This window comes from Ochotona princeps, chromosome X (assembly GCF_030435755.1).
Source record: "Ochotona princeps isolate mOchPri1 chromosome X, mOchPri1.hap1, whole genome shotgun sequence".
NCBI lineage: Eukaryota > Metazoa > Chordata > Mammalia > Lagomorpha > Ochotonidae > Ochotona > Ochotona princeps.
Genome location: NC_080865.1, coordinates 74,792,279 through 74,805,550, shown reverse-complemented (window position 1 = coordinate 74,805,550; position 13,272 = coordinate 74,792,279). Strand labels below are relative to the sequence as shown.

Below are 13,272 nucleotides of genomic sequence, written 5' to 3'. Positions count from 1 at the left end.
CTTTGGGCCGCTTTACGCAAGTGGGAAACTCAGATGATGTTTCTGTCTCCTAGGTTTGGCCTGGCCCAGTTCCAGCTGTTGTGGCTATTTGGGGAATGATCCAGGGGATAGAAGAGCCCTTCCCAACCTTTCCCCTCTCTGTAACTCTTTCAAATATATAAATAAATATTTCCAAAAAGTAATGACCATCAGAAAATATTAATACATATACAGGTAAGATTATTTGTCTATCTCTCTAGTATTATTCAACAATAGCTTAAAATTTTCTTCTCCTGAAAGCCTGAAGATGAAAACTCACATTCTTCAGAAAAGTATTGGGTTGTTCAGACAAAAAACTAAATTTATTCATATTGCCTTTACTCAAAAAGAAAAAAGCAAACAGCTTTATTTAGTAAAGCTTTGACCCACTTACAGGTAAAGTTGGATAAGCAGTGTCATCCCCTTCTTCAACTTCATAAAAAGTAACCGTTTCTTCCAAGCTCCTAGGTATCTGTCCATTTTCTGGGACAAAGCCATACTGACAGTCCTTATTCATACAATGCATCTGGCGGTGACTATGTCTAAAGGAGCTTAAGTAGTTTGGAGAATGAAAAATGAGAAAATGTTTCTCATTTCTAAGCATTTAAAACATCAAAAGTTAATACTTGCAGTCTATGTTATCATTGCTCAGCAATGAAATCAGACTTAAATAATTTTTTTCCTTGTTTTTGAACCCTTAAAATACTTACCGAGATCTATAGGAGAAATTATCATAGTTTTGGCAGCACCTTTTATTTGGGCCAGAGTAAAAACCAACTTTAGGGCCTGCCATGCTTTGCCTGTTTATAAAGTGGGATGAATCCCTAAGAATAAAGGGAAAGTAAAAATAAAACTCTCTTATGCCTTTGATATTAAGTAGCAATAAAACACCCTCCTAAAAATATACAACCAGCAAGATTTTCTCTTCCTAATATATTGGCATATGGTCTACCCATTACTAATGAATACAGCGGCACATGAACATTCACATTCATGACATTTTATCTTCTAGCATCTCTCCAACTTTTAACCTTTCTCTACGCTATGAAATACAAATATGCCAACAGATTCATTTGATAAGCATTTAAGAACATACACATTCTATCCTAAATACTTCCTTTAGGCAGAAATCATAAAGAATCTGAACTAATATATTTTTTGCATTCTTCCAGAAATTCTAACATCTAAACAGACATAAGATATCTGAGAGTCTTTAGTCTTACCTAGGCATCCCATATCCCCGACCTTGTCTCTGAGATGAGTACTGAGGATGGAAGTGTTCATTAGGCAGGACATTCCCTGCTGTCTGTGAGTAGTGCATTGGATGCTCATGCCCATAATGCATGCCGTGCTGAAGCCTGGGTGGGAGGAGGGCGTCTCCCCTGCTGTAAGCCATTGTCATATAAACCTCTTTTCCTCGAACTTTCTTGAATATCTTCTTCCGTTGCTTCATGTCCATGTCTAACATAGCTTTCAGGCATACAAACAAGTAGCAAGTAAGTTTCACAAGCAAAGCAATACACCTGGCATCCTCTAACTCCCATGCTGCCTCAAACTCTTAAATACTTTAGTCATGAAGAAACCAAACATATACAGGGAGAAAACTTTTGTATTTTGCAATGCTGTACTAGATTTTCCATTTTGAAGGGAAAAACGAGGTCAATTTTACAACAATGAGTGTCTCAGTATTACCTTTATAGGTAGAACTGACCTCTAAATATTAAGTCATCCAGTCACCTATATCACTTTTTTTTCCCAAGAAATTATGTCTATCAATATTTTTGCCTGTTTCTATGGAGGTGCTTTGCCAATTCTGACAAATTTCCCCCTCAAGCTTTAGAGGCTAAAATCTATACCAACTTAGGTTGACACAAGGTCCCCTAGAACAGTGACTCTCAACCAGGAACAGTTTTTCTTCTTCTTTCAAAGTGTATTTGACAATTATCTACAGATGGTCCTAATATTCTTAAGTAGAAACAGAGGGTGCTGCTGGCATCCTCTGGGTAGAAGGTAGGAATACCGCAAAGCATTCTACAATGAAATGTTATCCATTAGAAAATGTTCATTGTGCTGATGCTGAGAAACTCTACCCTGCAATAAGACATCACTTTTTTTTTTAATTACAACATAAGTGGGGGCAGTGTGCTAGGATAACAAGACAGTCCTCTGCCTGCATTGCCAGCATGCCATACAGGTTCCAGTTAATGTTTTGGCTAATCCACTTCCAATCCAGCTCCCTGCTTATGGCGTGGGAGAGCAGTAGAGGATGGCCCAAAGCTTTATCTATACCCATGTGGGAGACCCAGAAGAAGTCCCGGGTTCCTGGCTTCAGATCAGATCAGTTCTGGCTGTTGTAGCTATTTGAGAGTGAAACAGTGGATGGAATTCTGACTTTCAAGTGAAAAACATAATTCAAAAGAAAAAAAAAAACAGAAGAAAATGGCTCATAAGAAATAAAAAGTAAAAACCTTTAGTATACAAACCCATTTCTGGAACATAGACCCCAGACATTTTCTGATAACCTCTTCCTTTCCGACTGGTTACAGCATTCCAGGCAGGAATGGGTGTCACTTGGGTAACTGGTTTTAGGTTAGCCAGTGGAACAACATGCCTTAAAGTTAAAAGTACCACCATGAAGTCATTGTAACAAACTCCACTCTTATTTAACATATACACCCTAGACCACCTGCTTCATTTTCAACTACATCTACTTAAACGTATTGACACTAGCCTACCTGTTTCACTTTTTGTTTGTTTAGGGTAGAAAACCTACCTGTGTAGTACCTATCCTATATCTGGAAGAAAAACTGGTAGATTGTAATAGTTTATAAATATTTGCTGCCCCTGCTTAGAGGAGGATTTTATTTCCCCATTCTAGTAATGTTAGGCTTTACTGGAAAACCCACTTTTGCCACCGATATGCAAGAAGAATCAGCAGCTGGTTTGTCATATTCTCTTTTCTTTCCATGCTTGTTCTTATAAAAGCACATGTCATAAGAAAGCAACTAAGGACTCACTATGGACATGGTAAATGAGAGAGAAATGAAATTTACTGTTTTAAGCTCCTGAGAGTTGATTGTTAGGGCAGTACAGCCTCATTTAGTGGTTCTCAAAGTAGACCAATAACATTGCCATCACCTGAAAATTTGTCATGATTTCAAATTCTTAAACACTACTAGATCAGAAAACCCTGGAGGTGTGGAACATTAATCTGTTTCACAAGCCTTCTAGTTAATTCTGATACATGTTTTAGAAGGAGGACTGATCTAACTTGATACTGGCAAAGGCTAAGTTAACCAAAGATCTTTCCAATGACTATAAACAGTTTTATATCAGAATTCCCTTGTACCTAATTTTTCTACTTCCTATAAGTTGCTTAGTACCTAGAATCTGGAAACTTTCATACAAAAGTGCTACCTACCCTACATTGTGATTTCTACTTTAACATATTTTTGGTAATTCAATGTAGGACCTCTAAGGTAAATACCAAATAAAATTCTGGTTATTTTATTAGCATCCTATTCTCAAAAGTTAGTATTATAAAAAGCCACTAGGAGCCAAAGATTTTAGTAATTCAATACACTGTTTCGCTCTTACTTTTCTGCCAATTCTTCAATAAAGACTGTTACAGAATTGTTCTCATTTCCAACTTCCTGAATATGAGCATTATAATATTTTCCACCAGATTCCAAGCGAACCTGAAAGTGGGAAGAGATAGTAAGAACATTTCTAGTCTCATTATTTTAGTATCATGTATTGACAGATGGCTTCTATCAAACACCACTCTTGCCCCAGAGGGCATCAGTGTTTCCTTTGTAAAATAACTGATATCAACACTGCCTGTCTCAGTCGATCAAAGTGATACACACTGGAAGAGAGCTGTAATTAGCCACAAAAGTTCATTGTTAAAATGTAACACAAACATCAAAAATATTTTGTTAGCATTTTGTAAAAAAAAGTCTTGCTCAACTTCAGAATGACAGAAAGTACTATCTCAGAGGAATAAATTACTGCTTTTTTAAATGAACGAACCTGACACTTGTCTCCCAAATAGTACTGCCTTCCAGCATACTCCATGTAATCAGATTTTTGAAGTTCTAGGTAAAAGAAAACAAGCATTCAAACTCAACTGAACCAGTTACCGTTCCAATTTTACACCACTCAATTTCCTAATTTATTTTTACCATGATGTTTTTGACTTTGCTACAAATAATAAAATCTATGTGGGGAGGGGAAACACTCCAAAAGACCATTCTATTGCTCTTTACAGGTTCATTGGTCAGTTTCAAGTAACATGAGAACAATTTTGTACTGAACTTTGGGCTGAAATTCAAATATAACCTGAGTTTATCAAACACAAATAAGGTATAATTTCAAAGTAACATTATCCAGATTCTTCATATTTCAAGTATTTATTTGAAAAGCAGAGTTACAGAGAGACAGATACATCTACTGGTTTACTCCTAGGCCTTGAGATGCCTAGGGCTGGGTCGGCCTGAAGCCAGCACTGCATTAGAGTCTCTTGCACGGGTGGCCATGGGAAAAGCACTTGGGTCATCTTCCGCTGATTTCTCAGAGTGCCTGGATTCGAGCCTTGGCTCCGATTCTGATCCCTGACTCTGGGATTCAATAGGTATGGCTCATGTGGTTGTGTTCCTGGCATCCTCGTAGGAAACCTGGACATATGGGAGACCTGGATTGAGATCTGAACTGCTGGCGCCATCCTGGCCCAGCACCAACTGCTACACGTAGCTGGATAGTAAAATTAGCCAATGAGCAATCTTTGTCTCTCAGAATTAAAAAAAAATTATGAGCATTAAAATGTAAATTTCAGATCTGTTACAATAAACCGTTTTTCATTATGCAATTTAAAAATACAGAAAAATCTTAGCTATAGGTTACAGAAAAACAGGTTGTAGGTCAGATTAGATTCATACATATAACATATTCACTTATCAGTAATAATCTGAATACATTTAAGATGAACTTGTTTCCAGTCACTGAGTCTCTAGCTCTTATAAAATTACCTAAAGGATCTTTGAAAGTATACACAAAAATGAAGTCCCAGATAAGCATTACATTCTAAATGATCACTCCCTATTAAGCATTCAATTTAAATCACGTGTGGAACTGAGATTAAAAGTTCTAGGCTGTTTTTGACAAAAATATGTTGTAAACATGTAATAAAGTAACTTCTCTTGGTTCACTTATGATTTGAAAAAAAGCTGTTGAGGGGCCCAGTACGGTAGCCTAGTGAATAAAGTCCTCGCCTTGCATAAGCCAGGATCCCATATGGGCGTTGGTTCGTGTCCCAGCTGCTCCACTTCCCATCTGGCTCCCTGCTTGCAGCCTGGGAAAGCAGTGAAGGACAACAAAAAGCCTTGGGATCCTACACCTGCATGGGAGACACAGAGGAAACTCCTGGCTTCAGATCAGCTCAGCTCTGGCCATTGCAGCCACTTGGGGAGGGAACCAGCAGATGAAATATCTTTCTACAAATCTGACTTTGCAATAAAAATTAGTTAAGTCTTTCAAAAAAAGAGTCTATTGAGTACTTACCTTTTCTGCTGTCCAACCAAACATCAAATTCTACATTACGATAGATTTCTGGATCCAGGGCTTTGAGTACCTTATAGGGGAAGAGCATCTTGGACGGATTTTCTGGAGACTGAAGAAAAAAAACCATGCCACAAACTCATCATCATTAGCTTAAATATGCCTTCTTTCACTAATGAAGAAATGAGGATCGCCTTTTTAAAACTATGTATAAATTCTCCCTCTTCTTTATTAAAATAGCACAAATTATACTGTATTTTAAAAATCAGAAAATTAAAGAAGTGAAACATAGGCCAGTGCAATGGATCAATTTGCTAATTCTTCCCCCTTTAAGCACTGGGATCCTACACAGGCACTGGTTCATGTCCCAGTGGTTCCACTTCCCATCCAGCTCCCTGCTTGTGGCCTGGGAAAGCAGCTGAGAGTGGCCCAAAGTCTCGGGATTCTGTACTCGCTTGGGAGACCTGGAAGAAGCTCCAGGGTCCTGGTTCTAGCTTCAGATCAGTTCAGTTCTGGCCACTGCAGCCACTTAGAGAGTGAAGGAAGTAGTAGATGGAAGATCTTTCTCTCTGTATCTCCTCCTCTCTGTAAATCTGCCTAATAAAAACAAATAAACCTTTCCAAAAAAAGTGAATGCCAACTATATACATAAATTTAGATGGCAGAAGGGAACCACTGCCTAGAAAAACCAACTCAGGACACTTCTTACAATTAACATAACACAAACCAGAATTAAGAAGTATCTGACAAATGTCATCTTGACATACGCAGATGTGCGTTTCTATATCCTAAATTTACTGGGAAACATTTGAGATGTTAACTTATTTTAGTGAGATGGGTATACTTTTCAAAGGAACTACCATTTTTCTTTTGGTTTCTTTGAATTTTACCATATTCAATATTGTCCCAAAATTATTAGCACTTGGGATTTACATAGGTTGCTGCATTAGTATTTGCTCTATTGAGTAACCTCAACCTGAAGGCCCCTTGATCTTAGGCTTGTAGAAATGCTAAAAATTCTCTCATCCCTTTACCACACCAGGATCATCGCCTAGCTTCTTCGGATACAATAGCAGTAAGCATTATGTTCTTAAACAAACAAACAAAAAGTAATCTTATCAGAAGACTGATCAAACTAATACCTAAATATTGCATGTATGTATTATTTTAACTTGAGAATAGCTTCTGAAATTTGAACAAAATAAAGTACATGGTTTACATTTGAAGCTAAGTGAGACATCCACAAAAAACAACATGAGCAGCAACTCCTGAGTACCATTTAGTTAGAATGGATCACCTGATCCTAACCAGTTTAAGTCATGATGGTGTAACTGAAGAGCATGCAAATTATTTTCCATAGAAAATACCCAACCTTGGATTCTTCTGTCCCTTGATTGCACCCCTCTGGTATACTTTCAACATTGCAGCAGGCACCCCACTCTTCAGGCCTGAAAGATCAAGAGCCAAAGAGCTTTACTTAAGTACAGCAGCTACTTATCTCTAACGATTATACCACCACCTAGTGGCAAAACAGATCAGTCCCCAAACCAAAGCAAATATTTTTTAAACCCAATATTTGCATGCAAGCTTCCTTTAAGTATGTGCTATGACACATATGGATTACCTCTATATTTCGTATCTCCCATGAGGACATACTTAAGATGCTCCCTGCCTTCAGGTTCACAACTCTATTATTCCCTGCTGCTTCAGTCTACTTCTAACCAAGACAGAATGCATGTGATTATGTTACATAAGAACGTAGGGCCCATGTTGCAAGTCTCACGCCTCTGGTGCTCCATAAAGAAGCAAGCAGTGATATCCACCAACAAGCATGTCAAGGAGATGATGGCTATCTAACAGCTAAAAAAAAAATCTTAGTCCCAACATATGGAAGAACTGAATGCTGCCAAGAACTGAGTTAAAAGGTAGATCTTCCCTCAGTGAAAATTCCAGACAGGGACAAGTATATGACATATGGGTTAAGCTACCAGCTACAATGCTGCAATTCTGTATGAGTGCTGGTCTGGCTGCTCCACTGCTGATTCAGCTCCCTAACAATTGCCTGGGAAAAACAGCAAAAGATGGCCGAAGTTCTTGGGCTACTGCCACCCATGAGGGAGACGCGGATGAAGCTCCTATCATTGGCCTGGCCTAGTGCTGGCTGGCTACTGTAGTCACATGAAGATTCAATCAGCGAATGCAAAATCAACCTAACTTTCAAAGCACACACATACATACATGAATGAATGAATGAATGAATATTTTAAAAAAAGAAATGAAGCTACTAGTCCTAGGGCAGGTATTGTAGCACAGCAAATTAACCTGCTAGTAGCATACTCCATTGGGTGCTGCTTAGAGCCCTTGGTGTCCCAGTTATGATCCAGTTCTCTGCTAATATGTCTGGGAAAGCAGAGGATGGTCCAAGTATTTGGACCTCTGCACACATGGGAGACCTGGCTGATACGTGATTGCTACTCCATGAAGTCCCAAACACATAAAAACTGTCCTCTACATAAAAGAAAAAAAATTACAAGCATCAATCATCCAAGAAATAGAACTGCATAACAAAATCACAGACGAAGCTAACTAGCACTAAACCTATCTGAATTTCCAGACACAACTGGAAATCAGGACAAAATATAAGACACTCACTTAATTATCAAACCCAAAGTTTAATTAGATCTATCAGTTGCATCCATTGAAACACACATGTATACTCCGAGAGCACACCAAAGGCAATATTCAAAACTTCAAACTCCTTGTTAGCACCAGATGTACTAGCTACATGTTTTTCTCAAGCAACAACTCAACCTTGGTAACCAGTAGAATAAAGATGGTGTGGGTTGATAATCACCTTTCTTCCTACCAAAAGAATGACCAATAGCCTAGGTACATAAAAATATTTGGAAGTACTCCTTTAAAAATGTAGATTCCAAGGTGCTGGCATTGTGGCTTAAGGAGGGTTAAGCCACCACTTGCAACACTGACATGCCATAGCAACTGTCATTTTGAGTTCCAGCCATTCTTTTTCCAGTTTAATTGCCTGCAGATGTGCCACGGGAAGGCAGTTCTTAGGAGCCTTTCACTTGTGAGAAACCAAGATGGAGTACTTTGTTTCTGGCTTTGGTCTGACCCAGACAGACTGGGCTACTATATTCATTGGAGGAGTGAAAACAGCAGATGGAAAACTGATTTTGTCTATGTGTGTGCTTAAATACATGAATTTTTTTTTGTACAGGTTTTGTGTTTAAAAATCAGCCAGAGGGCCCAGCATGGTAGCCTAGCGGCTACTGTCAGTTTGTGTCCCAGCTGCTCCACTTCCCATCCAGCTCCCTGCTTATGGCCTGCGAAAGCAGTCGAGGATGGCCCAAAGGCTTGGGACCCTGCACCCACGTGGAAAACCCAGAAGCAGCTCCTGGCTTCAGATCAGTTGAGCTAAAACCATTGTGGCAACTTGGGGAGTGAACCAGCGGATGGAATATCTTTCCCTCTCTTTCTCTCTGTATGTTTGTTTTTCCAATAAAAATAAATCTTTAAAAAAAATCAGCGTGATCATATAGAAATACATTAAATATTTCAATAATCTTGTAACTACTGGTAAGATGCTTTCAACATAAAGAAAAAGTGGGGCCAGTGCCATGGCACCATGGGTAAGCACACTTCATGCAGCACTGGCGTTCCATATGGGCACTGGTGCAGGCCTCAGCGGTTCCACTTCCCATCCAGCAACCTGCTTGTGCCCTGGGAAAGCAGTGGAGGATGGCACAAGTCTTTGGGACCCTGTACTCACATGGGGGACCCAAAAGCAGCTCATGCTTCCAGGCTTCAGATAGGTTCAGCTCTGACTGTTGCAGCTATTTGGGGGAGTGAACCAATGAATGAAAAAAAAAAATCTGTTTCTCGTAACTGCCTTTCAAATTTAAAAAAAAACTTAAATAGAAGGAAATATCATTTCTTGGCCTTCTGACTAAGATCAAGTGTAAAAATAGAAGGAAATAATAAAAACAGTACTTAAAAAAAGATTTGTTCATTTTTATTGGAAAGTTAGATTTACACAGAAAGATCCTCCATCCTCCATCCACAACGGCCAGAGGTGAGCCAACCTGAAGCCACTACCCCTGAGGCTCCTCTGGGTCTCATAAGCAGGCGCAGGGTCCCAGGTTTTGGGCCATCTCTTCCCAAGCCACAAGAAAGAAGCTGGATGGGAAGTGGGACAGTCAGGACACGAACCAGCACCCATACAGGAATGTTGGCACTGCAAGCAGAGGATTAGACAACTATGCCACCAGGCTGGGCCTTACAGGTAATCTTTCAAATATCTGGGCCTGGTGCAATAGTCTAGTGGCTAAATCCTAGTCTTGCATGTGCAGTATCCCATACGGGTGCCAGTTTGTGTACCAGTTGCTCCACTTCCCATCCAGCTCTCTGCTTGTGGCCTGAGAAAGCAGTAGAGGATGGCTGAAAGCCTTGGGACCCTGCACACATGTCGGAGACACGAAGGCGGCTCCTAGCTCCTGGTTCTGGATCAGCTCAGCTCCAGCAGCTACAGCCACTTGGGGAGATCTTTCTGTCTCTCGTTGTCTCTGTAAATCTGAGTTTCTAATAAAAACAAATAAATCATTACAAAAGGAAAATGGTACTCTTTCCAAATTCATTCTTCAGGGAGATATGTCTGACATCTTCTGGCATGTTGCTACTTACTCAAAATGTATTCTATTGGGATGGCTGGGATGGCCCAGGTTTGGCTGTTACAGACATTTCAATAGTAAACCAGCAAATGAAATTTTGTTTTATCCCTCTCTATCACTCTGCCTTTCAAATAAATCTTTAAACATCTTTTCGGTTCATCTTCCCTCTTTTGAAAATATGTATGTCTGACACACATGAGTATGTATGCGTATGTAAGAGGTTGTAAGTTTGTCAGCCCGATTCCACTTTGACCAGATAACGAGGAGAAAATAAATATCACGTGGTTGGCATCCCCTGCCCCTTTATTACCTATCCGGGGATGAATTCTTGTAATCGAGATGAGCATCATCGTTGGCAGTCAGAGCACTGTTTCTGTTCTTCCTGGAATTACTTCGAAACAATTCAACTGCAGTTTTCAACACTTCTTCATCCACAACAAACACATCTTTATAGAGAATTTCATATAGAACAGCTGAAGGAGGAAAAAAATGGCCAAAAGCTCAATTGTCAAAACAAGATTGTTTTCTTATCAAGGTGAAAATAGCCAAAGCCCATTATGTAAACTAAATCAGTACCCACAAGGTTTTAGAAGAATTCTTTATCACAGGTACTTCAATTTATCAACTGGAAACATTACCTGAAATTACATCCAAGTACTCACAAAGCCTTCACTTACCCTGACAAACAGCTGCACTGGACTGAAACTGTTTTGAATACACAGAATCATAATGACCACTACTGGAAGAGCATAGCAGAATCTGAAGAAAAACAGAAAAATCAAAATGTTATTCCATATTACAAGCATCCAAATTGATAATTAACTTGAAATTAGGCACTAATCAAATGAATTTAATATTTTAAAATATCTAAATCCAAGTAAATAAGCTATAGCTAAGACATTTCTTGACAGTGATCTTCAATAATACTGAAATCATTACTGAAGTTACATCTGTGAGCCTCAATCATATTCCTTTCATACACTGAATAAGTCCTGAAGTACAAATTTTCATTATGATGGTAGTTTTTACAAATTGAGTTACTGAACATGAAGAAGACTAACAAGTAAAAAAAAATCAGTTTAACTTCCAACAGTTACGGAAGAAACTTGGTAAAATCCCAGTCAGATGAAGAAAAACAAATTCAAACCTATTTATTCAAGATTATTCACTGCACTGAATAACAACATACCAATACATAACAGCAGTAGACTGCTGGAAAGATTTTCTCAATCAGGGCTACAGACATAAGAGGTTAGTGTTTTAGCTGTTTCCTCCATTCTCTAGGTGTTTTTTTTCTTCAAAACAATTCAAAGTCAGCTTGCTAACCCAATTTTTTTCAGCAAAAATATTCCATGTGATAAAAGCACAGCAAAGCATTTTTTTTAAGATTTATTTTTATTGCAAAGTCAGATATACAGAAAGAACGACAGACACAGAAGATCTTCCATCCAATGATTCACTCCCCAAGTGACCACAATGGCCAGTGCTGCGCCGATCCAAAGTCAGAAGCCCAGAGCCTCTTTCGGGTCTCCCACGCGGGTGCAGGGTCCCAAGGCTTTGGGCCGTCCTCAGCTGCTTTCCCAGGCCACAAGCAGGGAGCTGGATGGGAAGCAGGGCTGCCAGGATTAGAACTGGCACCCATATGGGATCCTGGTGCATTCAAGGTGCATTGTGCTGGGCCCACACCAAAGCATTTATAAGGTTCTGTTTTAAAAAGTCTGCCTTGTTGTCTACATGATAGGCAACCAGCAAGTAAAAAATATGAACCTATCTATGTTTTAATAACAAATACACGCGGGCCCGGCAGCATGGCCTAGTGGCTAAAGTCCTCGCCTTGAAAGCCCCGGGATCCCATATGGGCGCCGGTTCTAATCCCGGCAGCTCCACTTCCCATCCAGCTCCCTGCTTGTGGCCTGGGAAGGCAGTCGAGGACGGCCCAAAGCCTTGGGACCCTGCACCCATGTGGGAGACCCGGAAGAGGTTCCAGGTTCCTGGCTGCGGACCAGCGCAGCACCGGCCGTTGCGCTCACTTGGGGAGTGAATCATCGGACGGAAGGTCTTCCTCTGTTTCTCCTCCTCTCTGTATATCTGACCTTGTAATAAAAATAAATAAATCTAAAAAAAAAAAAACACGCAAATTTACCAAAGGATCGCTTTCAGTATTTAGTTGTGCCTGGTAATGCATGAGATGGAATAGCATGCAATAACTTGTTACTCTAGATTTAAATTTTACTTTGCGTTTAAAATACGTGTTTTTATTCTTTCTAGACACACCAAGTAAAACTTTCAGTAACTGAATATATTTAGGAAATTGAGGATAAACACAAAGAAGTTGACAGAGAAGGTGAAAGGTACCAAGGTATTTATTAAGGTATTTACATCCTTGAAAGATTTCTCCTAAATGTATTTTAGAAAAATCATGAATAATGTTTATTACCTTTAATAGTTATTTATGAAAACCCAAACAACTCACATATAAATACTAAGAGTGTGGATATACACTTTTTTTAAAGGAAAATTAAGTGTCAATACAACAACAGCACCTGGCTTTTACATAAATCTGCATATGAACCAACACACTTGCATTATAAATGGTATGGCCTAGTTGTATGCACTCAAAAGACCAGACATTATTCTTTTTTTTTTTTTAAGTTTTATTTTATTACAAAGGCAGATATACAGAGAGGAGGAGAGACAGAAAGATCTTCCATCCGATGTTTCACTCCCCAAGTGAGCCACAACGGCCGGTGCGCGCCGATCCGATGCGGGGAACCAGGAACCTCTTCCGGGTCTCCCACGCGGGTGCAGTGTCCCAAAGCATTGGGCCGTCCTCAACTGCTTTCCCAGGCCACAAGCAGGGAGCTGGATGGGAAGTGGAGCTGCCGGGATTAGAACTGTCGCCCATATGGGATCCCGGGGCGTTCAAGGCAAGGACTTTAGCTGTTAGGCCATGCCGCCGGGCCCCAGACATCTATTCTTATGGAACTCAGTAGGTGATGTTTTTCCTTTC

At 39.7% G+C, this 13,272-nt stretch overlaps 1 protein-coding gene across 1 annotated transcript in view; it reads right to left on the bottom strand.

The window, feature by feature from the left end:
• Positions 1-13,272, bottom strand: part of ALG13 (ALG13 UDP-N-acetylglucosaminyltransferase subunit) — a 90,047-nt gene that overhangs the window by 38,830 nt on the left and 37,945 nt on the right. The window contains 10 exon segments of the mRNA XM_058659252.1: positions 413-569; positions 729-842; positions 1,242-1,488; positions 2,502-2,629; positions 3,616-3,716; positions 4,051-4,115; positions 5,578-5,686; positions 6,947-7,022; positions 10,573-10,735; positions 10,940-11,021. Of these exon segments, the coding sequence (XP_058515235.1) occupies positions 413-569; positions 729-842; positions 1,242-1,488; positions 2,502-2,629; positions 3,616-3,716; positions 4,051-4,115; positions 5,578-5,686; positions 6,947-7,022; positions 10,573-10,735; positions 10,940-11,021 (1,242 nt within the window).